The sequence below is a fragment of the Leptodactylus fuscus genome, chromosome 10, assembly GCF_031893055.1.
Source record: "Leptodactylus fuscus isolate aLepFus1 chromosome 10, aLepFus1.hap2, whole genome shotgun sequence".
Lineage (NCBI taxonomy): Eukaryota > Metazoa > Chordata > Amphibia > Anura > Leptodactylidae > Leptodactylus > Leptodactylus fuscus.
Window position 1 is genome coordinate 50,315,806 of NC_134274.1, and position 27,312 is coordinate 50,343,117.

Below are 27,312 nucleotides of genomic sequence, written 5' to 3' on the forward strand. Positions count from 1 at the left end.
ACCTAGTAGGGTGATACCTATTGTTAAACTAAACATTGCATCTTTTATTCCAGATAATAAACAATGTTTGTGAACGTAACAATCAAGTTATCATCATTCAGTCTATTTCATCTAAGATTTCCTTCGAAAAACCCATTGTCAGAACCCAGTGCGGTAGACTGATCCAGGTCTAAGGCTACACCTGATGATGAGAAATCCTCTTCTCAGCTTTTCTAGTATTTCTTTCCATCGCTATTGCATAACTTCATATTGTTTAGTTCATACGTGTCAGGTGCTAATGCTCAGGGCATGCCATCTCTTCACCAACTCTTTGGGTTTGTTGAGCATTTCATTCCAGTGTTCGAGCTCTCGCCCTCTAGTGTACATGAACGGTCCAACCACAACACGACCTAGTAAGTTACTTTCTAAAATGTAAAGAAATAGTGATAATTGGTTCATACATACATATTTAACAACAACAAAAGCAAAAAAAGGCTTAGATAAAGGTGAAAACCCAATTGCTGATAAGGAAAAATTGTCAAAAGACAGGGTCACCATAAAAATATTGTATTCATTGATAATCAAATATAAAAAAAAACACCAAAATTGTAGTTCATATAAATATCAAGAATACTGACTAAATCTAGGAGGATCAACACACCACAAAATCCGGTGAGTGGCAGGCAACAATAAACAGTAAAATATAAACATGCAAAATTGTAACAAAGTGTATAAAACAATAATATTATAATAATGTGTCAGCTAGCTGAAAAGTATATGCGCAAAAAAAAAAAATATTATATATATTAGCAATACCCCTAAATAGAGATAGAACTCAGTGTACAGTAGGTGCATAAAGGAATACACACATATAGCCATATACACAAGTGAAAGCATGGTATTTAAATAATGAAGTGAGTGCAAGGCTGAAAAGACATTACAAGTGAGGTATGACACAAAGATTAACAAATGAAAGACTTTGAACACAATTTCTTGCAAAAATAATAATGAATATGCCTACCAAAGACCGGAACACGGACGTGCGTTTCACCACAGATGGCTTCTTATTGCAGTGTTGGCCAAAAGTATTGGCACCCCTGCAATTCTGTCAGATAATACTCAGTTTCTTCCAGAAAATGATTGCAAGCACAAACTCTTTGGTAGTAATATCTTCATTTATTTTGCAATGAAAAAACAAAAGAAAATGAAAAAAAAAATCAAATCATTGATCATTTTACACAAAACTCCAAAAATGGGCCGGACAAAAGTATTGGCCCCCTCAGCCTAAAACTTAGTAGCAAAACCTTTAGACAAAATATCTGCAAACAACCGCTTCCGGTAACCATCAATGAGTTTCTTACAATGCTCTGCTGGAATTTTAGACCAATCTTCTTTGGCAAACTGCTCCAGGTCCCCCCTGAGATGTGAAGGGGGCCTTCTCCAAACTGCCATTTTGAGATCTCTCCACAGGTGTTCTATGGGATTCAGGTATGGACTCATTGCTGGCCACTTCAGAAGTCTCCAGTGCTTTCTCTCAAACCATTTTCTAGTGCTGACCTGAAGTGTGTTTTGGGTCATTGTCCTGCTGGAAGACCCATGACCTCTGAGGGAGACCCAGCTTTTTCACACTGGGCCCTACATTATGCTGCAAAATGTGTTGGTAGTCTTCAGACTTCATAATGCCATGCACACGGTCAAGCAGTCCAGTGCCAGAGGCAGCAAAGCAACCCCAAAACATCAGGGAACCTCCGCCATGTTTGACTGTAGGGACCGTGTTCTTTTCTTTGAAGGCCTCTTTTTTTTTTCCTGTAAACTCTATGTTGTTGCTTTTTCCCAAAAAGCTCTACTTTTGTATCATCTGACCAGAGAACATTCTTCCAAAACGGTTTTGGCCCTGACTTCTCCTGGTTCCTCCTTGAGTGCTGCTACGGAGGTCCTAGAGGGATTTGGTAAAGTCTCTTATTATAAGGTAAATTCCTCTAAATCACAGATACTGCCTGTTATCATCTCCCCCTCGTTGAGACGGGATCTCAGTTCTCAATTCCCCTATCAATGGAATGATTCCCGTGTAACTTATCTTGGCATCTCCCTGACGGCCCCTAGTTCGGATGTGATCTCTGCTAATTACATTCCCCTTTTGACCAAAGTTACTTCTCTTCTTGCCTCCTTTTCACAACCGATGTTGTCTTGGGCTAGCAGAATTGCCATTGTCAAATTGATGGTGTTACCCTTAATCCTGTATATGTTCCGTACAGTGGCTATCCCCCTCCCTGACTCATATTTTACCAAGCTTCAGTCTATTCTTTCCAACTACATTTGGGAGGGTAAGAGATCCAGGGTCCGATTCAAGGTGATGACGCGCCCTTGGTCCCATGGGGGTGCGGGTGTCCCAGATGTTAAAAAATATTATATGGCGTCTGTCCTAGAACAACTTAAGGTCGGGTGGGATGAGACTTTTAAATGGCGCTGGGCCGAAATTGAGGAATGCCTTCTGGATGCCCCGCTTATGAGTGTTTTACGCCCTAAGGATTCAAGTCCGCCCATCACTTCCCCTCCCTTACTGAGTATTAGGGCTACGGTGTCTGCTTGGCGTTATTTTCTGTCATATACCTCCAGAGAGGACCTGGTCCCTTTATCCAAATTACCCATACTATATTTAACCTCTTTTCTCCCCCAGCTGCGACTCCGTGGATGGGTCTCTAGGGGTCTCTATAAAGTTGCTCATCTGTATACGGATGACGTGCTTAAATCGTTTTCCATGTTACAGGACGAGTTCCAGCTCCCTAAAACGGATTTCTTTAAATATCTGCAGTTGCGTCATTTTTTTCAATCCTACGAACCCTCTAGATTGACCTTTCCCAGGCTAGCCTTAAAACTGTGGAATAGGTCCTCGCCTGTTAGAGGTGGGTTGTCTGTGTTTTATAGCTTTTTCTCTGTCCCTCCGGAGCAGGTCAAGCCTCTTCACCTGCTTCGTTGGGAGACGGATCTTGCCAGAACCATCCCTCTGTCGGATTGGTATGTGGCAGCTGGGTTTGTCAAACGTGTATCTAAGGGGGCAGCACATTGGGAAACGGCTTTGAAAATTATGCTGAGGTGGTATAGGACTCCGATCCAAATGGCGCATATTGATCCTTCTTGTTCCAGACTCTGCTGGAGAGGTTGTGGCCAAGTAGGTTCGTTCTTGCATTTGTGGTGGGACTGCCCACCGGTACAAACCTTCTGGATAACGGTATTTCGTTTCATGTCCGCCATAGCTGGTTTAGATATCAGTCCTTCTCCTGGTCTCGCCCTTTGTTTCTTAGATATTGGTAGTTTCCCCTCGGATATGCAGGTCGTGCTGGGTCAGATCGTGCTCGCAGCTCGGGCCATGATCGCTCGTCAGTGGAAGTCCGCTCTTTGTTTGACCTTAGCTGAACTATTTCACCATGTGAACTTGGCATGTACCTTGGAACGTTTGTTGTCTAACAAAAACCATACCTACGCCAAGTTTCGATCCCAGTGGTCTCTCTGGATCTCGTATGTGGAGTCTACTAAGGGTGCTCTTTCTCCTCGGCCCCAGACCGCCCCCATGGGGACCCCCTGATTACTACTTGCCCTTTCTGTTGTTATCCCAGGTGGCTTTATTTTATTTTATTTTACTTTATTCAATTTTGTGGATGTATTTTGTGTTTCTCTGATATTGTATTCAGGTATGTGGTTATGTTGTTCATGTTATTGTTTGGTTTGCTTGTCCTTTTCCGTTTCTATTTCGTCTCCCCTATTTCTCTTTTTCTTGTCCCTTTTCTGTTTCCTTTTGGTTGTGTTCCCCCTTTCAACCCTTTCTTGTCTTTTCGTAGAATTGGTGTCCTTGTAGCGTTTTGTATATCTGGTCTTTCGGTCTTTATATGTTTGGTCATGTTTGTGTCATCCATGTTTATGGGTTGCAACCCGAAGCTCCAGCTTAGATTCCTATTCTAACACTTGGACTTATGCCGATTCTTCTTATGTTTGTAGTTACCTTTTTTATTATATTGTAAAAACTTTCTTCTTTTCAATAAAAATCATATTTAAAATAAAAAAAAAAAAATGGTTTTGGCTTTCTCAGGTAAGTTTTGGCAAACTCCAGCCTGGCTTTTTTATGTCTCTGGGTAAGAAGTGGGGTCTTCCTGGGTATCCTACCATACAGTCCCTTTTCATTCAGACGCTGACAGATAGTACGGGTTGACACTGTTGTACCCTCGGACTGCAGGGCAGCTTGAACTTGTTTGGATGTTAGTTGAGGTTCTTTATCCACCATCTGCACAATCTTGCGTTGAAATCTCTCGTCAATTTTTCTTTTCCGTCCACATCTAGGGAGGTTAGCCACAGTGCCATGGGCTTTAAACTTCTTGATGAAACTGCGCACGGTAGACACAGGAACATTCAGGTCTTTGGAGATGGACTTGTAGCCTTGAGATTGCTCATGCTTCCTCACAATTTTGCTTCTCAAGTCCTCAGACAGTTCTTTGGTCTTCTTTCTTTTCTCCATGCTCAATGTGGTACACACAAGGACGCAGGACAGAGGTTGAGTCAACTTTAATCCATTTCAACTGGCTGCAAGTGTGATTTAGTTATTGCCACCACCTGTTAGGTGCCTCAGGTAAGTAACAGGTGCTGTTAATTACACAAATTAGAGAAGCATCACATGATTTTTCAAACAGTGCCAATACTTTTGTCCACCCCCTTTTTTATGTTTGGTGTGGAATTATATCCAATTTGGCTGTCATATTCAGTGTAATGTAATGAAAAGCTGGAAAAAATTCTGAATTAGTGGACTTTGGAAAAATAATGAAGTTGCGCCATTTTCTTACAGATTTTACTGTGCACTTTTTTGGGAAGCATTTTCGTACATGGCGACATATAATATGGTTATCGTTATTTTTTTATTTGTATATGTATAGTAAGGAAGGGGGCAATTTTAACTTTAAAGTTTTTACATTTTTTTCATACTTTAAAAACTTTCCTATGTTTTTGTAAAACATTTCTCAAATTTCCATTTTAACCCCGATCTCTGAGAGGTTAACTGTCCTTGATGAGAGTTGTAAAACAAGAACCAAGTAGGCACCATCTAAATATATGGCAAATGTCAGGAGGCAGTTAAAGGGGTTGTCCAAGCTTGATTTTTTTTATGAGGATAGGCCATAAATAGCTGATCGATAGGGGGTCAACACCTGGCCCTTGTACTGATCAGCTGTATGGAGCCACTTCTATAAACAATACAGTGCTAGAAGCAGAAAGCTCTTCTATCCACTTCTTAGCAGCTGGGCACCTTCACTGCAGCTCCCGCTGACTTCAAAAAGGAGCTGGTGCTTGGCCGATAGACAAGTTTTCTGCTTCCAGCCTGCATTGTGTACAAGATGGCTGCCTGAAGTGGCTCTGTACAGTTGATCAGCCCAGGTGCTAAGGGCGGCCCCCTTTCGATGAGGTAGGACAACCTCTTCAAGCAGTTCATCAGATGCTATTGGTCTCACATCTACGGTATTTCTGATCTTATGTTTCATCATTGGAGGCGAATAAAGATTAGTGACAGTTCCTCTGTAGTTATGTATGAAATCAGCCCCATCCCACAAAAAAACAAATAAAAAAAAAATAAACAAAATAAAAAAAGTGAAATTTACAAAACAATTAAATAATACACCAACACTGCCCCCTCATCACAGGTTCTAGCCCCACCCCTAATACCACCAAATTACCGTAACAGAGAAGGAAAACTATTTGAGGCCGGGGCCCCACAGGATGGATACATTCCACCACAGGAAAAAATAAATAAATTAAAAAAAAATCACAGCATTTTACAGTAAGGGCAACGTGGATGGGATTCTAGCAAATCCCATGTCCACTTTGCATGAAAAACCGCAATGCGGACACGCTGTGGTTTTGGAATTTGCAGCATATCAATTATACTTACGGAAACCCCAGCGGTTTGCCCATAGGTATAATTCTAACAGAAAGTCCGCAGAGGAAAACTCTGTAAAACTTTCTGTCTAAAGTACACTGCAGGTTCTTCAATTACACCAGTATCAGCCAAGATGAACCCACCTTAAAGAAATATTTTATTATCAGTTTTTAGTCTAATCTCTAACCCTTTCCCGACATCCACTGTACTAGTACGGAGGACGCTGGTTGTTTAAAGACGCCGGCCACTCAGGAGATGGGTAGCCACCATAGCCATCCGGTGTCTTCTGTTTTATACAGTAGACACCCAGCTCTAATGCCCACGATCGGTACCTACACTGATTGCAGGCAGTTACCCCACGGGCACCTTGGTCAAAGCTGACCAAGGTGGCATTTTATCCTAGTGCGTCTAATAAATGCAAAAAAAAAAAAAAAAAAAAATGAAATAAAAATTAAAAGTTTAAATCACGCCCCTTTCCTAGAACTCATATAAAAGTGCTTAAATAAATACTGTGAAACACATACACATTAGGTATTAATGTGCCCAAAAACACCCGCTCTACAAATATATAAAAATATTTTTCCCGTACGGTAAATGCCATAACAGGAAAAAAAAAAAGTGCAAAACCACTTGATAAAAATTTGAATAAAAAGGGATCAAAGCAATAGCAACTCCCCAAAATGGTATAACTAAAAAGTACACCTGGTCCTGCAAAAAAAAGAGGTCCCCCTATGCATCCCCATACATGGAAGTGTAAAAGTTATGGCTGTTCTTAGGAAGAAAAAAAAAAAAAAATTGGTACAATTTTGGATTTTTATTACGGTACGTTAAAATGTAAATAAAACCATATAAATTTGGTATCCTCGAAATCTCACCGAAACATAGAATACAGGTGACATGTCAAATTGGCCACACAATGAATGCCGTAAGAATGAAGCCGGAACACAAATGCACTTTTTCTTCAAATCCACTCCATTCTGAATTTTTTTCCAGCTTCCCAGTACATTATACAGAATTAACGGTAGCATCATGAAGAGAAATTTGTCTCGCAAACATTAAGACCTCATATGGCTCGAAGCAGAAAGATAAGGTTATGCAGCTTGGAAGGGGCGGCGGAGGGGAGTCAAAAACAAAAATCGAAAAATGCCTGTGCCGGGAAGGGGTTAAAGGTATTATCCATCTTTTTTTATCATGGACCAGTCTTAACATAGACCATGAATTTTAGATTGGTGGGAGTCCATCTGTCGGGATCCAAACAAATCACCTGTTTTCTAGCATGTACGGGCCCTTACATAGTTTGCTAGCCTCTGTGCTGTTCACGCGCTGTACTTCTAGTAGAATATTTATGGGTACTGCAGAGTCCCATTCAAGTCTAGGAGACACCACAGTACCTACAACCTCTTACTGTATAGGAATACGACATCAGCAAAGCAACACCTAGTATGTAAACAATGCCAGGAGCTCCACACTCCAGGAAATAGCTGATCTGCTGGGGTCCCAACTGCCCCCCCCTTCTAAAATGGATGGTCTGTATTAAGCATAAAGTTTTTAAAGGAGGATAACACTTTTTTATCTCTTCTAAATCTCCATATAATTACATATATAGAAGGTTATGAAGGGAATGAAATAAATGGGACCAACAAATTCATTTTTTCAATCAAATTATTTAAATGTTTACAGTCATTTGAGGTTTCTTTCCCCCTCCCTCGCCTCACACAGCGGGTAGAGTTTCCAGATGGCCCTGACTGGCATCTAATTGAGTTTTAAGAGCCTAATTCTCGGCTCTGCTATATACTGTATTATTATTTGTCTTAGGAAAGATTTGGCTTATGAAACCATTCCGGCCAGAGTAAAAAAAAAACAAAAAAAACCAACAACCTTCTCATTAAATAAAATAGGGTTGTGAAAAAAAAACAAAAACAAAACTGTTGTCCAGAATTAATAGGAAAGCTTTTGCTGCGTGTTTTGAACCAAAGCCAAGAGTGAATTGAGCGGAAGACAGAAGTAGAAGAAAAAACAAAACTCTTGGTTTTGGCTGAAAAAAAACAAAAAAAACAACAGTAAAGCTGCAACAAAAAAAAAGTTGCTTTTCGGCCTAAATAAAACATATGTTTGAATTACTCTGTTTTAAGAATATTTGTCCTCATTTCTTCCTCATATAATATATAAAAACTGTTAAGGGCTCGTTCACATCTGCGCCGACACTCCGTACTTGAGGTTTCCGTTTCCTGCCTAAAACAGAGGCAGGAGACGGAAACCTGCAGGACTCTCTCACCCATTCATTTGAATGGGTGAGAAAGCTGTCCGGCCGTGAGCGGCAGTGAGCGTTTTGCGCTCTCCGCCGCGAAACCGGGTTTTATAATCCGGACACAGAGTCGGACATGCAGTACTCTGTGTCCGGATAAAAAAAATCCGGTTTCGCGGCGGAGAGCATAAAACGCTCACCGCCGCTCACGGCCGGACCCGGTCTATGGTTTCCGTCTTCTGGCATGCAGAAGACGGAAACCATAGAACGGAGACTCTGAACGCAGGTGTGAACCTAGCGTAACCCAGACAAGTTTAACAAGTAAGAGAAAAGATATGGCACCAGTGAAGGCTGGATGAACAAGTGGAGAGCCAGTGCTATTTCCCACGTTTCATTGCTGCATTTTCCATCCATGTTATAGCATATGCTAAGGTTTAACCCCTGCTGGATAAAAAATGCTCATGTTTTGAGTATCTTTTTAAAATTATTCTGTTTATACAGAATCTTTTGCTTTGTAATTGTTAAGGTGCATTGACACGGAGTAAAGTGGCACTGATTCTGCCATGATAACTCACAATAACTTGTGGCAGAATCAGCGCTGATAAAAGACTCCCATTGACTTCAATGTGTTCCGCACGGAAGACCGATCCCATTGATCTCAATGGGAGTCTTTTTATCAGTGCTGATTCTGCCGCGAGTTATCGTGGCAGAATGAGTGCTACTTTACTCCGTGTGAATGCCTCCTCATTAGCCTGTAGCTTTATGCCAATGTAGAGCTCTTTTAACAATTTTAAAAAGAAGTTTCACCACCTCCACTAGCCCCAAATCTTTGCCTCCTTTAGTAGGATTGGGTTCATAGATTCCAGTGAAGTTGAAAATTTTCATCTTGTCTATACAGTTCCCGAGCAGTTAGTTTTGGTGCCTAATATGCTACTTTGATTCTGGACATACAAGTGGGGGGGTCCAGAGCACAATCCTGAGAGTGAACAGTGCCAGAGCTCTGAATCGCTCCCCCATTCTGATACATCTGATATTAGAGGCTGGCACATCAGACACCAAAACTAACAGCACTGATTGCTCATGAACAGTGGGGGCTAGAGGAATGTTGCCAGAATCATTGGAGCTGTGACTGCTGTGACAAACTTCTATGATTGGAATTTCATCCATATATCTGTCAAATTAGGGCTGGCTTCACATCTGCAACAGAGTCTCCATTGGAGACTCCAGGAGAGACAAAAACAAAGAGGGACGAGAAGATCCTCGTGTAAAATCCCACGTAAATGAGCAAGGTGGAATGACAAGGAGCTTCTCACCTGATGGGGTTGTGAGGAATTTACAACAACCCTTCATGCATGGAACCAACTAGTGGTAAATATTTCAGGGCAGCCGCTAACGAACGCCACAAATACGTTTGAAAAGTAGAAATAGAAGGACCGTAGGATTAGGTCAAAAAGCAGCGCTCACATTGATTACTTCTTTATTGGACGATGACACACAACGCGTTTCGGGCTTATCGCCCTTTCTCAGTGTAAATAATCTTCCATCTGGAAAGAAGCTCCCCCATCAGGCTGCTGAAGGTAAATTCTTATCTAGTGCAGGGAAATCCACAGCCTGCGAGTGACAGGACTACAACAAAGACACCTCCACCTCCTCCTTCACTTGGGAGGATTCATACAGAGACACTTGCCAAGAATCCAGCCCCAGAGGCTGGAGGCCCAGATGAGGTAACGGAAATTTAGAGAAACATTCTATCTTTCTGTTACCACTTCTGGGCCTCCTTGGGGCATCTGGTGATCAGAGTATTCCTCCTCTGGGGGCCAGAGCTGGAACCTGGAGCATTTCGGTGACATCATGAGAAGAACACTGGATGTAACAAATCATCTGGGCTTCACCTTTCTTTAAATGTGAACATAGCCATATTTGTATGCACTGTTAATTCTCTGAGGGCAGTAAGGGATGTTTATAGTCCTCCAATAAGTAGACAACTCCTTTGCTCGAGTCCTGTAATTCCCCTCACTACATAGAAGACATGTTCATCAAGTATAATCATGGTAAGTACTTTGCTCTCCATGTTCGGTTACCTCCATTGACCTCCCTGACCAGTGGCGTAACTAGGAATGGCGGGGCCCCGTGGCGAACTTTTGACATGGGGCCCCCCGACACCGAAGATCTTGACCGAGTCCCTCCTACGCATTCCTGCGCGCTCTATTATGACCAATAATGGCCCCTGCACACAGTATTATACCCCACAGTGGTCCCTGCACACAGTATTATGTCCCATAGTGGCCCCTGCACACAGTATTATACCCAATAGTGGTCGCTGCACACAGTATTATGTCCCATAGTGGTCCCTGCACACAGTATTATGTCCCATAGTGGCCCCTGCACACAGTATTATGTCCCATAGTGGCCCCTGCACACAGTATTATACCCCATAGTGGCCCCTGCACACAGTATTATGTCCCTTAGTGGCCCCTACAGGACTAAATACTGTCACGTGACCGCTATACCAGGACAAATTGTGGATAAAAAATCTGGTCATGTGCATTACAATTTAGTAACTCCATGTGCCTCATATTAATAGCAGTTAACCCCATCATGTCACTCAAATTAACCCCTGTGTGCCTCACCATAAGAGTTACTGATATGTGAGAGACATGGAGGTAATAATAAAGTATCTTCATTACTATTACCCCCATATGTCTCACATATCAGTAACCCTTATGGTGAGGCACACAGGGGTTAATTTGAGTGACATGATGGGGTTAACTGCTATTAATATGAGGCACATGGAGTTACTAAAACACAAGTAACCCCCCCAAATGCCTGATAGTAATAAGTAACCCCAGTACGTACCTGTGTATCTTCAGTTTCATTTTCCTGCAGCAGCCTCTTCCTCTTCCTCTCTTGCTGGACGGCAGGGATAAGTCCCGCCTCCTCCTCTCATTGGTGGGCAGAGGACAGCAGAGAAAGGGAGGGGGGGGAGAGAGGGAGAGCGTCCTGAAGCGCTGACAGGAGCCAGAGCTGCAGCTCCTGTGTCTCAGCCGTTGCTGCAGCTTCGGGGCCCCCTGTTGGTGGAAAGTATTCCACCAACAGGGGGCCCCGATCATTATACTCGGGGGTCCGAAAAGACCTCCGAGAATAATGATAGCAGCGGCAGCAGCTGTCACCGGGCCCCTAAAGTCCCGGGCCCTGTGGCAGCTGCTACCGCTGCTATGGTGGTAGTTACGCCACTGTCCCTGACCTGTGAGTCCTACACTGCACATCTCGTGAGTTTTATTGAGGCAAAAGCAAAGGGGGGTTGGCGATATGATGTAAGCTCCCTGAGACTTGGATATTTTTTAGTCCTATTATTCTTAAGCAGCGTCACACTGCTGCTGCTCTCTGCCCTGGGGTGTCCGCTGTAAACCCCAGGGAAACCAGACAGCTTGCGAGTCTTCCTCTTTAAGGGTCCATTCACACAGAGGAAAACGGCGCTGAATTTGGTGCTGAATTTCAGCGCTGAAAAAAAAGCCTCACATTGACTTCAATGGGTTCCTTTTTCTGCGGAACTGAAATTCTGATAGCAGAAAAAGGAACCATTGAAGTCAATATGAGGCTTTTTTTTCAGCGCTGAAATTCAGCACCATTTTCCTCCATGTGAATGGAACCTTAGAGAGGAAGAAAACAGCAGCCTGAAGCAATGATAAGACAGAGGGTGGATTTCAGACTACCTGTAGGCATTGTAGCTGCCACACAACATGCAGGTAGAAAATAAATAGCGAGCAGAGAACACACAGACATTGACATATACAGAACGTTTAAGCTGACAATTAGGCAGTCACTAAGTTACTTACTGTCTCCTTCAGAATTCTGTAGGATGGAGAGACTAAGACTTGCTGTGTCTAATTCGCTCTGTTCCAATTTGAAGCTAAAGGTTTCATTATAAACAGGATTTGGGGTGCCAAGGACAACAGCGGTCTTCTTACTCTTAATAAATCTGTTATGATTCATAAGAGACACCTTAACATAGGCCGAGCCTGAAAAAGTGAGAAAACATTAAGCACGCTGTTCTATTAGTACTGAACATTATATTGTGTATCATTAAAGGTAACATTCACATAACAAGTTGTCCTAACTCACTGATTTTATTGTCACTGACCTACTATCTTATGTATAAGGATATTTTCCAACTCTCCCATGACATTGGAAGAAGTGATGGATCTTATAATAACCAATCTTTTGTTCCCTTGAAAGATAAACCACTGCCAAACTGACCATGCATATGTATAGGCAATTTGAGAGTGATACCTTACCCCTTGTCCACATCTGTGTTGGTATTCTGTCCGGGGGAATCCGCATGAGGACCCCCCCCGAACGAAATACCGAACGCAACTGGAAGCGGTGTGCAGTAAACGTACATGGACCCCATAGACTATAATGGGGTCCGTGTGCTTGCCACGTGCTGCCCGAACGAATCATGCAGGCAGGAAAGTAGATTGTGAACTACTTTCCTGTCCACGTGATCCCTGCGGAGATCTGACGGCCAGCACATAGACCCCATTATACTCTATGGGGTCTGTGTGCTTTTACTGGCACACTGCTTGCAGTTGCGTTCAGTATTCCGTTCAGAGGATCCTCATGCGGACTCCCCCGGACGGAACACCAACGCAGATGTGAACGAGGACTTACAAATAGAAGTTTTATCGATAGCTGTTGAAGATGTATGGACACCTTAAGAGATAAAGAGTCATGTACTTCTGTGTCTAAAACAGAAGGCAACATATACAATGAGCAGAATAATATGGGAAAATATAAATTACCCACATAAATACACAATTGTTTACAGTGTAATCTTGAAAAACACTAATATAATTTAGCATTAGTAAATATTGGCCACCAGCATTTGGCAGGGGTACCAAAGGACTCCTGAAGTGTGAGACTGGAGCGGTCAATTGGCACACCGGGCAGGAGCTACAAAGGTCTTGCACATGTCTGTCCACCCCTGGCCAATAGAAACGTTGTAATATACGTTTTCTGTTTTTTTCATAGCCCAAATGTCCTCCCAGCGCATGCTTATGGGCTAACTCTAGAACCACTTTTTGAAAGGGCTGATGTACCACCAACTGCTCAATTATTTCATCTCTTATTTTGCTTACCCCATACAATAAATCTTGGTTCATAGCAAAATAAGGAAACTCTTGGTCAGCCCCGGATACTGGGGTGTACCATTTAGCACCTTAATATTTTCTCTTGCATGAGACAAGTTTGGGTCTCTGAGTTGTGCAGTTCCAAAATGGTCGTGTGACACCTCAAGTTCCTGCAGGTCAGATACCTCCTGCTGACCTTCAGTGTCACCAGCTAACACTGTTAGAGGTTAGAGCTATTCTCTTCTGGGACTACTGCTGGCACCCCACAGTCTGGGTCGAAAGGTTTAGGGTCAGCTGTGGGCAACCTTTCGCACCCATCCTGATTTTTATCTGGAATCTTCTGGTTTTTCCACAGGTTCCAGAAAACAGGAAAATCTCTACCAAGTATGACGCTGTGGAACAGAGACTGGACTACACCGATGTGGTGACAGACTACACCACAGGTAGTCTCTATTGGGACCTCAGCTATTGGGTACTTTCTGATCTCACCATGGATGCACAAGACACCCACAGTATGTCCATTGTATTGTGCAGGGTCCACCAGAGTTGCATGTACCAAGGGCACCACACTACCAGAGTCAATGAGAGCAGACACAGTCTGGCCCCCCACAGTTACCACACACATTTGGGGATCACCATCAGTCGCCAGTTCTGCTAAGCAGGCAGGTTGAGAAAACAGTGAGACTCGCTGGGCACTGCTACAGTCCATAGGCTCACTGGTCAGAGTGCAGCTATATGTCCAATCTCATGGCACCGCCAGCAGAGTAAATGAGATTGGTCCCCACTTCGGGATTTGGGTCTGGAGTACATAGTTCCAGCTGACTGCTCTTCATATACATGACCTTCCACCCCAACTTTCCTCACACCCTTGCTGGTGTCTTACCAGCTCCTGGGGATGTTGGTATGGAGGTTGTCTGGAGGAGTTCCTCAGTGTCCCGATATCTCTCTATGAGGCAAACTAGCTGGTCTGCCTGCTTGGCCAATCCAGCATTGGACTTTAGGTGGGAGACGCTGGGTGTATTTGTCCAGCACCACACGTTCAACCATTTGGGCAGGGGAAGCTTCCTCTGGCTAAAGCCACTTCTTCACCAGGTGGACCAGATCTTGTATTTGAGACCTGGGTGGGAGACTTTCAGAAAAAGTCCAGTGATGTATCCTTCCAGCCCGAACATGCATATTTACACCAAGACGGGCCAGGATCTCACTTCTCAACTTTGTATAATCTCTGGCATCAGTTTCACACAGGTCATAGTATGCTTTCTGGGGTTCTCCAGTTAGAAAGGGCACCACGACATCCACCCACTGTTCCTTTGGTTCCTCTTTCGTTTAGCCACATGCTCAAAAACATGAACATACGCTTTTATGTCATCGGTGGACGTCATCTTCTGACGTGAACTTTGCACAGCTGCTCGAGCAGTGGGTCTCACCGTCTGGGTCTCAGAAGAAGATTTTCCTCCTGTCTTTTTAGCAACCACGGTTTCACACATCACAGTCAGCTGTTTCATCAACATGACGTTCACCTCCTGCTGCCGTTTCTCGGACGCCTCTATGACATACTGTTGCTGCTTTTCAGCATCCAGCTGGGCTTGCACCAGAAGTCTCACAACGTCCTCCATGGTGGCAGTGTCCCTCTTTGGCTCTCCTTTCACCCAGGACATAAGGTGGTGAAGGAAAAAATTGGAGAGAAAAAAAAAAAAAAAAAAAAGGGGGGGGGGGGTGTCTGTCTCTTTAAGACATGTTTTAAACTGGGCTTGCCCGCATCCGAAGCACCAATTGTGGGGGAGTATGCTCAGCGGTAGCAGCAATGGACCCAGACAGTCAGAGACAGACACACCAATATCTGATGTAAACAGGTTTAACCCTGTGCGTTTATTTTGAAAAACAGCAGAAAATAAACAAGCCTTAACTTCTAGAGATGAGCGAGTACTGTTCGGATCAGCCGATCCGAACAGCACGCACGCATTGAAATGAATGGATGCACCTGGTACTTCCGCTTTGACGCCGGCCGGCCGCTTAACCCCCCGCGTGCCGGCTACGTCCATTCATTTCAATGCGTGCGTGCTGTTCGGATCGGCTGATCCGAACAGTACTCGCTCATCTCTATTAACTTCAAGCAAAAACATAAAACAAAACCTACACACTTGAGCTGCTAACTAAAAGCAGGAACACTAACTGCACGTGTGGCTTGCTCCAGCCACACGAAAAACAAAATCAAAACAAAACAGAGGCTGTGTTCACACAGGTCTCTCACCAGAGGTCAGGTTATTGTGATAGGGGGGGGGGGGGTAGTTTAATAAAACTTTAGCGGTGCCTGAATAGCCTTTTTAAAGGCTATTCACGCATATGTTGGGCTCTATCAGCATAATTTTGCTGATTGAGCCCCTTTAAGCGCACAGGTGAGATTTTTCTACAGCCGTGTTAACCTCACTCACCACACATAAGTGAGGAACCTGGGAGAGATATAGCGCCCTTCTAGGATTTTACCAGTTACTTTCTCACAACACACACAGGGTGGTAATAAAACTTCCACACATGGAGAACCAAATCTATCCAGAAAGTGATAGCTAGGACACAGGAACAATGATTCAAATTCCCTATCCCTAAGGCCCCGTTCCCACGGAGTAACGCACCGCTCATTTAGACACGTATACACGTGTCAGAGTCAGCGCTTCAAAACAGATCCCATTGACTTCAATGGATGCCAGCTTATGTGCACTACACATTGAAATCAATGGGAGGCTTTATAACCCATTGATTTCAATGTGTAATGTGCGTAAGACCGGCAGCCTTTGAAGTCAATGGGATCTGTTTTGAAGCGCTGACTCTGACACATGTATACGTGTCAAAATGAGTGGCACGTTACTCTGTGGGAACGGAGCCTAAGAGTGTCAGTTCCCACTATTAATACAAATATTACAAAGCCAATGAGTAGAGCCAACTGCCTGCTACTAATAAAGAACAGCGATTCAAAATTTGTATCAACACAGCTATATAAGCCCCCTACTAGATGTACCTGTGTGGGGAAATGGCTGACTAGCCTGGCCAATGTATAACATACAAATCACACAGACAGCAGCTACGCGGCAATAACACTCAATAACACTACTGTTAATGCCCAACACAAAAATACCATGTGTCTGCCGCTACTAATGGTCCCCATTCACTGAACAAAAAAACATTGCACTCAAATATTGTGCTTTATCTTTATATTATATGCTCAACGCGACGTTTCAACCGCATTAGAAAGCAGGATCATTAGGAGCAATAAAACACCTACGCTGCCAAACCAAACTAATAAAACAATGTGCGGTAACCACTGCAGTTCTCCGAGCACTGAAGGTACGGTCTAGTACTTGGTATAGCCAATGTCACTACTGCGTGAACTCGGCCTAATATATAGAGCCAGACACCCCCTACACCGTGCCCCACAGTGGACTCCTCCGGACGTTATACCAACGTAGATGTGAATGAGGACTGACTTAAGAGGCCAGTGTCTCATGGCAGTTGGGGACTGTATTTAAGACTGGCATAGGAAAAATTCCTCCCAATGTTTTATCCCAAAAATATATGGTAGGATGAAAAGCAGATGCTTTGTGATAGACATATACCCCTTGAATAACATATTTGCTATAATCACATAGTCTGTGCCACAAGTGAACTGCAAAGGAAGGAATTTCTGTTATTTCCTTCCTAGGCTGAATCTGCCATAGTTCTCTTCTCTGCGGATAATCAGATCTTGTAGAACCAGACATCAGAATTAACAGGCAATAAAGAGGACAGAGGCAGGATGTCACACACATTGTACAATGGAAAGTTATACAACAAAGTTCTGATAGAAAAATATACTATATACAGTATATGTACAGTCCTATGAAAAAGTTTGGGCACCCCTATTAATCTTAATCATTTTTAGTTCTAAATATTTTGGTATTTGCAACAGCCATTTCAGTTTGATATATCTAATAACTGATGGACACAGTAATATTTCAGGATTGAAATGAGGTTTATTGTACTAACAGAAAATGTGCATTATGCATTAAACCAAAATTTGACCGGTGCAAAAGTATGGGCACCTCAACAGAAAAGTGACATTAATATTTAGTAGATCCTCCTTTTGCAAAGATAACAGCCTCTAGTCGCTTCCTGTAGCTTTTAATCAGTTCCTGGATCCTGGATAAAGGTATTTTGGACAAACAATTCAAGTTCAGTTAAGTTAAGTTAGATGGTCGCCGAGCATGGACAGCCCGCTTCAAATCATCCCACAGATGTTCAATGATATTCAGGTCTGGGGACTGGGATGGCCATTCCAGAACATTGTAATTGTTCCTCTGCATGAATGCCTGAGGATTTGGAGCGGTGTTTTGGATCATTGTCTTGCTGAAATATCCATCCCCGGTGTAACTTCAACTTCGTCACTGATTCTTGAACATTATTCTCAAGAATCTGCTGATACTGAGTGGAATCCATGCGACTCTCAACTTTAACAAGATTCCCGATGCCGGCATTGGCCACACAGCCCCAAAGCATGATGGAACCTCCACCAAATTTTACAGTGGGTAGCATGTGTTTTTCTTGGAATGCTGTTTCTTTTTGGACGCCATGCATAACGCCTTTTTTTATAACCAAACAACTCAATTTTTGTTTCCAAAATGAAGCTGGCTTGTCCAAATGTGCTTTTTCATACCTCAGGCAACTCTATTTGTGGCGTACGTGCAGAAACGGCTTCTTTCTCATCACTCTCCCATACAGCTTCTATTTGTGCAAAGTGCGCTGTATAGTTGACCGATGCACAGTGACACCATCTGCAGCAAGATGATGCTGCAGCTCTTTGGAGGTGGTCTGTGGATTGTCCTTGACTGTTCTCACCATTCTTCTTCTCTGCCTTTCTGATATTTTTCTTGGCCTGCCACTTCTGGGCTTAACAAGAACTGCCCCTGTGGTCTTCCATTTCCTTACTATGTTCCTCACAGTGGAAACTGACAGGTTAAATCTCTGAGACAACGTTTTGTATCCTTCCCCTGAACAACTATGTTGAACAATCTTTGTTTTCAGATCATTTGAGAGCGGGCTGTCCATGTTCGGCGACCATCAAACTTAACTGAACTTGAATTGTTTTGTAGAAAGAAATGGTCCAAAATACCTTCATCCAGGATCCAGGAACTGATTAAAAGCTACAGGAAGCGACTAGAGGCTGTTATCTTTGCAAAAGGAGGATCTACTAAATATTAATGTCATTTTTCTGTTGAGGTGCCCATATTTTTGCACCGGTCAAATTTTGGTTTAATGCATATTGCGCATTTTCTGTTAGTACAATAAACCTCATTTCAATCCTGAAATATTACTGTGTCCATCAGTTATTAGATATATCAAACTGAAATGGCTGTTGCAAACACCAAAATATTTAGAACTAAAAATGATTAAGATTAATAGGGGTGCCCAAACTTTTTCATAGGACTGTATATGCTATGCTACACATTGGTATTTGCATTGTGGTATTTTACTAGCAGATGGTATAGTAACATATGACCTTGGTTAGTAGTCTTGTATGTAGTTTGGGATCTTGTATGTTGCTCTGCATTAAGTTTACAATATTACAACTCCTTCACACAGAATCACAGTGTCTTGAAGACATTACAGAACAATGCGATATAGATAAAGGCTCAATATTATTAGGTTTCAGGTAACCACTAATAACTAAATATAGGAAGGAGTTTGCTAATCCTTCTACAACAGTTTCTGGCATACATGGGCATGAATGTGGCACATCTTTGGCGCAGACTGCTTTTTTGCTCCTTCGCTCTGGTTACCTTTTAATAACTTAGGCGCTTCTCCTGATAGTGGGAATTGATCAAAAGCAGTATAGTAAAAGTCAGCCCTAAATAGGTTTCCATCTCCATTTATCAGAAGAAGGAAATCTATGGAAAGGAGCGGTGGAGGAGAAAGCTGATGGAAAGGAGACCCCAATAACTGCAGTTGGTGAACTCTATGCTGTGAGTGAGGGGCTCTTCTGACACGCCTAGATCTTCAAGACAAGTCCCTACCACTACACAGGTTGAGGCAATGAGTTAATTCCCAGCCTATTCCTTTTTTCTCCATAGACTTCTGTGCATGAGGTGAGTATGGAGACAATTTTATACAACTAAACAGACTGAAGATAATGATAACACTGGATTGGGGGGGTCAGTGGATCTAGCTACTAGAATGCCCACTGATAACAGGTGTGGAGGTCCCGTTCCCCATCTGAATGGAGCAGCAGGTCCAGCATGAGACTGCTGCTACATACACTCGCTATGGGACTTCCATTCATTTGGGGGTAGTTCTGGTGATCTAATGTTTCCCAGCACTTAGACCATTGATTCACAAGTTTGCTAGAAGTATTATAACCAAAGAAATATATTTCATATGTTGGCTCTAAGTTGTGAACAAGTCAAAACTACCTATGGCAGCACAGCATCCCAGTTGTCCATTGCTTGGGTTACTTTCACAAAGTCTGTGGTGGAGGTGGAGCTAACTATTGGGGGGCTGGGTCTAACAGGAGGGTAAAAAAGATGGCTATGACGGGACAGGATCTGCTAATTAAGCACCAAGGTCATATGACAAGGTTACAAGGTGGTGCTTCCTACTGCTCTCCTGCTCCCCCCTCAAATATTTACCCCCTATCCTTTCCTGTGATAAGCAATACCAAAGGCAGCTGCTAAACACCCTTGTGACATGGAACAAAGATCTGTCTTATGGTCTTTTTAGACCATGTTTAGATCTAGGGGATTATACACCAATATAGAAGGGGTTTGTTTCCTGTAAGAGCATTGGGTGCCCTTGTGAGCCCTTGGGTGCCTTTGTGGAATTTCAATATGTCCTACCTGACCTGTTCTCCTGGGAAGTAAGCCAATGCCAGAGACATTACTAATATTAGATCACTCATTAGAAACTGACCACAGGCTTATAAAGCTCCAGTTCACTCAGTAAGTAACATCTGGGTTAGAAATGAGCGAGTAGTATTCAATCGAATACCTTGCTCCCATAGGAGCGTGTAAAGCGGCCTAACACCAAGGGGTTAAGCGCAGTGAATATTCACTGCGCTTAATCCCTTCGTGTTCATCCACTTACACGCATTCCTATGGGAGTGAGGCATTTGATTGAATACTACTCGTTCATCTCTAATCTAGATACCTTAGGCTGTCCAGATCGGCCAATTCTGCGATATTTAGGGTGAATATTTCTAGTGCACACATTGGCAATATGTAATTCAGTGATTCATCTATGTTTTGTGTTCCAATCTTACATACTTGATGTTTGTGATCCATTAGGGGTTTAGTTTTCTCTAAATGATATTGAAAGCATTTGTTATTATGATGAAATAGCAGCTGTTCTTTTGGATCAGGAGCGGCTGTAACACATTCCACTAAGATCATTAAGCAAATGTTATAATCATAATAACTGCTTTTAAATATCATCTGCTGAAGCCATAGTAATGATATAAAAATCTAGTCTCTGCTCCTTTAGCTCTGCCATAGCTCTGTACAAGAACAAAAAACTAGTAATATCTATACTATAATCTTTACTTTTATACAGCACTGCCAACATATTCCACAACACTTTGCATATACAAACAAAATAGGACATTTTATAGCAAGCAAAATGCTATTTTTACAAAGATCATAGAGAGAACTGTGCAGTGATATGTAGCTGCATAGTTCTCTCACTCTCCCTCTATATTAATTACCTATAGGATCAGTTCACTGCAGCAGGAAAGAAAGCTGAAAACAATGTACTCATTGTATCTAGCTTTCTGACAGATACAGATACAGCATGTGACTGTCCTGACCACCAGGATGTGACTGGGAACATGGAAGATAAGCAGGAAGCCTTTGCTCCCTGAGAGCTGTGATGCCTTCTCTAGCAGTCTACACTTGAGGAAGACGACTTACATCTAGGGTTGAGCAATCGGGAACGGAAAACATCTGATACCGATCAGCGATTGAGTAAATTTCACGATCGGGTTCCGATCCCGCCTAAAAAAGAACGGGAACGGAATTCCAATCCTGATCACTCAACTTACTTGCACTTACCTGCTGTATTGCCACTCCCTGATCTTCTCTCTCCTCTTCTTTCTCCTTCACATGTCTTCAGAGCACCCTGCGCGTCCCCGCCTCCCTAGACTAGTGTTAGAGATGCTGGGAGAAGGCGGGGCTTGTGGCTTAGGAGAGTGTGGGCAGGTACTGGGAGGGGAAACGTAAGTGATGCACTCACGTCTTCCCTCCCACACTCTCCTTTGCCCAACAAGCCCTGCCTACTCCCATCATCTCTAACACTAGCCTAGGGAGGTGGGGGCGTGCACGGCGCTCTGAAAGCATGTCAATTAGAGAGGACCAGACCGAGAAGAATGGGAAGCGGCATTGGAGCTGAGCAGGTAAGCGGACACCAGGGGGGCTAAGTAGCCGGGGGATTTTTTTTTAATCACTACACAGCGTGGAGTCCAAAAATGTAAACAAGTTGTTTAAATCTGATCTTTGATAATTAAAAAAAAATCCCATTGACTTGCATTAGGATCAGAATTGGGATCAGGATCAGATTCAGATGGAAAATGGAAAATCGGATTTAAAAAACGATCCTGAAATTTCAAGATCGGCTCAACCCTACTTACATCCTATAGTTGATGACAGGACCCATTGCTTCAGTGATCTGTTACACCAACAGGTTCGCTCTTACTTCACATGTAAGTTTTGAAAGAATTTGAAGAAGAAGCTAGCGACCTTAAACTCTCCATTTCCTTAGACCATTCAAGAAATGTCTCCCTTACACATCTTTTACTTAGACTCTACTTCTGGTTTCAATTTTTAAATACTTAAACAAAATACAGATGAAAATATTGCTGCGTGAAACTGGTATTAGGGCGGGTTCACACCTGCGCCCGTTCTCCGCTTTGTGGGTTTCCGTCTTCTGCCAACAGGAGATGGAAACCCGGCATTCGGTGTCTGCCTGTGAGCGTCTTCTGCTCTCCGTGGCAAAACTGTTTTTTAACCAGACACAAAGTCCTGCATGTCCGACTTTGTGTCCAGTTAAAAAGGTTTTGCCGCGGAGAGCAGAAGACGCTCACAGGCAGACACTTTGGAAACCCATTCAAATTAATGGGTTTGAAAACTGACTGCCGGTTTCCGTCTTCTGTGTAGTTTCTCAGGCAGAAGATGGAAACCTGAAAGCGGAGACCGGGGGCAAGTGTGAATCCGCCCTTACGCCTTTTTTTTTTTTTTTTTTTAAATGCGCTATGTTAATTCGGCTATACAGTCTACAATTTATCCACAGCTCATTCCAAAATATATAGCAAACTTACTATGACAGACTGTATTTGCTGATTGGGTCAATAAGCAAGAATATATTTACATGAGATGCTTTGTACCGGTCACTGATCAATGATAAAGCAAGATGATAGACAATCTATTTAGGCTAGGGATACAAGGCAACTTTTTCAGTCCTGTTGCGTGAACAAAGATTACAATGTCAGCCTATGAATCTTTCACGAATGTAAGTGAATTGAGCAGTGCTGTATCCCCAAGGTTTCTTTATTTTTTTTTTAGCTAATAGAAGGGGTATAGCTTAATGAAGGGATAGATGGCTTAGCTAAAAAAGGGCATAGCTTAAAGAACTGTCTAACCAAAGCAAACCTATAATAAAGATGTATTCAGTAGAGATGAGCAAACACTAAAATGTTCGAGCTTCGAAATTCGATTTGAACAGCCGCTCACTGTTCGTGTGTTCAAATGGGTTTCGAACCCCATTATAGTCTATGGGGAACATATACTCGTTAAGGGGGAAACCCAAATCCGTGTCTGGAGGGTCACCAAGTCCACTATGACACCCCAGGAAATGATGCCAACACCTCTGGAATGACACTGGGACAGCAGGGGAAGCATGTCTGGGGGCATCTAACACACTAAAGACCCTCTATTACCCCACTATCACAGCCTAACAACTACATACTTTCCACATTCAAAAAAACCTCTATCAAAGTGGGAAAATACCTGGAAACCTTCTTTACTCCCCAAATGGATGGACACAAACCCCAATTTAAGCTCAACAAACAGTAACAACCACCCCTTTAAATCACTTTCCCCATGACAACCACGGATGGAATAGACAATGGGAAATCCAAAAGCCCTCACCCTTAACTGTCATTTTGAGTGTGTGTGTGTGTGTGTGTGTGTGTGTGTGTGTGTGTGTGTGTGTGTGTGTGTGTGTGTGTGTGTGTGTGATGTGGTAAGACCTTCCAAAATTCACTTTTCTAGCCCTTAACATGAGCCCTTCCAAACAAAGTTACAGGACCTTAAGCTGAGCTACCAGCAGAGATTGAGGCCCTTGGCATGAGTAGAGCCTTGCACCAGCAGTGTTTTTGGCACTTAGGGTGAGTTGAGCCTTGTACCAGCGTGTGTCCCTTAACATCAGGCGGGCCCTAAGTTCTGCGCTTTGCACAAAAGTTCCAAATTAACTAGGCTGAATGGTACAAACCTTAGTAGGCCCGAGAACCAGGAACAGGTCTTGCAATGGCTGTCGGATAACGCTTAAAGCACATTGTCCACCAGCCAGTCAGCCTCTACCTCCTCTTACCCAACAGTCTTGTCCTCCTTCCACCCAAAATTCCCAATCTTCCCAGAACAATAACCCCAACTGTCCCTGCTCCCCAGAGCTGTTCTCCCTTCCTTTGACTGTACCGACCTAACAGACGAGTATCTGTGTCCAGATGCTCAAACACTAGAGTCTCCTCCATCTCCGGTCGATTTGGTGGTGGATGACCAGCAACCCACCCTCATCGACGACGATGAGACGCAGTTGCTGTCAGGGCAGCCAGTTGACATGCGCATTGTGCAGGAGGAGGAGGCGAGACAGGAGTTGGAAGAGGAGGTGGTGGACGACGAGGACACCGACCCCACCTGGACAAGGCGGATATCAAGCTGGGAAAGTAGTGTGGATGTTGAGGCAGGTGCAGCACCAAAAAGGGTAGCTAGTGGCAGAGACATGTCCAGAGGCAGAGGTCAGCTGCTTTGCCGAAGCCAGGCCAGACCCGGAATGTCGGAAGATGTTCCCTTTTGTACCCAGCCCAGAAAAACTCCCCCATCGAGGGCACGTTTCTCGAAGGTGTAGAGTTTTTTCAAGGAATGCGCCGAAGACAGATATAGCGTCGTCTACACAATTTGCCTCTCGAAATCGAGTAGGGGCCCTGAGAAGAGCAACCTGTCCACCACTTCAATGCACCGTCATTTGGAATCCAAGCACTGGAATCAGTGGCAGGCAGCAACGGCAGGACAAACGTCGCCCGCCGTTCATGCCACTGCCTCTGCTCACAGTGCTGGCGATGCACTCCAGAGGACGAGCCAGGACATCACTTCATCTGCCTCCGCCACTTTGTTGACTTCTCCCTCATCCTCCCCTGTTTCTGTCTTATCTCCTTCTCCTGCACCATCAAAGGCACCATCAGGCGCTTCTTTACAACAACCCACCATCTCTCAGACATTGGAGCGCCGGCAGAAATACACCGCTAACCACCCACCCACGCAAGCCTAGAACGCCAACATCGCTAAACTGCTGGCCCAGGAGATGTTGGCGTTCCGGCTTGTTGAAACTCCCGCCTTCCTGGACCTGATGGCAACTGTGGTACCTCACTATGCCGTCCCTAGCCGTCACAACTTTTCCCGGTGTGGCGTCCCCGCCTTGCACCAGCACGTGTCACTCAACATCAGGTGGGCCCTTAGTTCTGCGCTTTGCTGCAAGGTCCACTTGACCACCGACACTTGGACAAGCGCCTGTGGTCAGGGATGCTGCTTATCTTTAAGAACAGGCAGGATGAATGTGGTGGAGTCTGGTCCCGGGGTGCAAACTGAGGTACCCTATCTCCTCTCCCAGGCCAAAATTCATGGCAGGAGTAGACTGAAACCCTACGACGCTGCAACCTCCACCCCAGCTACTAGCAGCAAACGCTAAAACACTGGTGTGGGGAGACGTCAGCAGGCGGTGCTGAAGCTCATCAGCTTGGGGGACAGACAGCACAGTGCCTCCGAGGTCAGGGATGCCATCCTGGCTGAGATGGCATTTGTTTTCCCTGCTACACCTGGGGCCTGGCATTTTTACCCACGTCTGGCCCACGTCTAACCTAGTGGTGCAACGTTTTTTGAAAACATACCCAAATGTACCGAAGCTACTGTTGAAAATGCGGCGCTTGTGCGCCCACTTTTGCAAGTGTACAGGAGTCGCTGCTAGCCTAAAAACACTCTAGCAAGGCCTACATCTGTCCAAACACAGGCTGTTGTCCGTCATTCACACACGCTGAAACCCTACAATACCATATCTTGAGCAGGGTGTGTGAGCTGCACAGACCTTTGATGGAGTTCCATCTACAAAACCCAAGGGTTCCTCAAAGTCAGCTCCCAAAGTTTCTGCACCATGAGTTTCCAGGGGTGGCAGAGTTATGGCTAGGGGCAGAGGCATGGATAGGGATGATGTCTAGGGGCAAAAGCAGTGTGGATGTGGAGGCAAGCTAAGCAGCATAAACTGGGGGTACAAGCTAAGGCATGGACTGGGGTGATGTCTAAGGGCAAAAGCAGTGTGCATGTGGAGGGAAGCTAAATCGACAAAAAAAGCTGGGGAAAAGCACAGGCAGAAACTGGGGTGATGTTTAGGGGCGCAAGCATTATTGATGTGGAGGGAAGCTAAGCATAAAAAACTGGGGTAAAAGCAGAGGCATGGACTGGGGTGATGTCTAGGGGCAAAAGCAGTGTGGATGTGGAGGCAAGCAAAGCAGGGAAAATGGTGGCTAGAGGCAAAGGGATGTCCATAGGCAGCAAGGGCAAAGATGCAAAACTCTCCCCTGTTTCAAGAATTTTCCTGACTTGTCTCCCCACAAAACATTCCTGGGAGGAGGGCTGAAACACCACCCTCCTCCTCCTCCGCTGTTAGATTGACCCCAGCTACGAGCTGGAAACGCTGCAACACTGGTGTGGGGAGACGTCAGCGGGCCGTGCTGAAGCTCATCAGCTTGGGGGCCAGACAACACACTGCCTACAAAGTGAGTCATGCCATCCTCGATGAGACGGCAATGTGGTTTTTGCTACTGCACCTGGGCCCAGGCATGTTGTCATGTGTGATAATGGCCATAACCTGGGATCGGCTCTGTAGCTTGGCAGCCTGCAACATATTCCATGCCTGGGCCACGTTTTTAACTCATTGCTGCTAATCTTTTTAAAAAGGTACCCCAATGTTCCTGAGCTACTGGTGAAAGTGTGGCGCTTGTGCGGATAGTTTTTAAAGTCTATAGTTGCCGCTGCTAGCCTCTATGCACTCCTACAACGCCTGTACCTGCTGGAACAACGGCTGTTGTGTGACGTCTCCACACTGCTGGCACTAAACATATCATATGTTGAGCAGAGTGTGTGAGCAGCACAGACCTTTCATGTAGTTCCAACTCCAAAACCCTCGGGTTCGTCAAAGTCAACTCCCTCAGTTGCTCAACCATGAGTGGCCATGGGTGGCAGACTTATGTGAAATCCCATCCCATCCATTGCACTGGACACGAAACATTAGCATGCGCTCAGCACAACTCCGGATATGGCAGCTGCGTTAAGCAGGGTGCAGGGTACAACACAGACCAGGCCCGAGCACCAGGAACAGGTGTTAGAAATACTGCAGCATCCGCCATTTCCTTCCAATTTTGGGGTTTTGGACCCGCCACCGACTTGTCTGGACCTCAGTGGGGATCATGAGACACAGTTGCCATCAGGGCAAGCTGTGGTCATGTGCGGTTTGCAGTAAGGGGGCAGTGCGCAATTGGAAGAGAAGTTGGTGGATGACGAGGCCACCGACCCCACATGGACAGGGGTGATGTCTAGGGGCTAAAGCAGTGTAGATGTGGAGGGAAGCTAATTCAACAAAAAAACAGGGTAGAAGCAAAGGCATAAACTGGGGTGATGTTTAGGGGCTAAAGCAGTGTAGATGTGGAGGGAAGCTAATTCAACAAAAAAACAGGGTAGAAGCAAAGGTATAAACTGGGGTGATGTTTA

At 44.2% G+C, this 27,312-nt stretch overlaps 1 protein-coding gene across 1 annotated transcript in view; it reads right to left on the reverse strand.

The window, feature by feature from the left end:
* Nucleotides 1-231: 231 nt before the first annotated feature.
* Nucleotides 232-27,312, reverse strand: part of LOC142219097 (synaptotagmin-15-like) — a 61,377-nt gene continuing 34,296 nt past the window's right edge. The window contains exons 7-8 of the mRNA XM_075288062.1: nt 11,975-12,157; nt 232-404 (exon numbers count right to left, since the gene is read on the reverse strand). Coding sequence (XP_075144163.1) covers nt 268-404; nt 11,975-12,157 — 320 coding nt within the window. The 3' untranslated portion in view covers nt 232-267. The remainder of the gene's footprint in view (nt 405-11,974; nt 12,158-27,312) is intronic.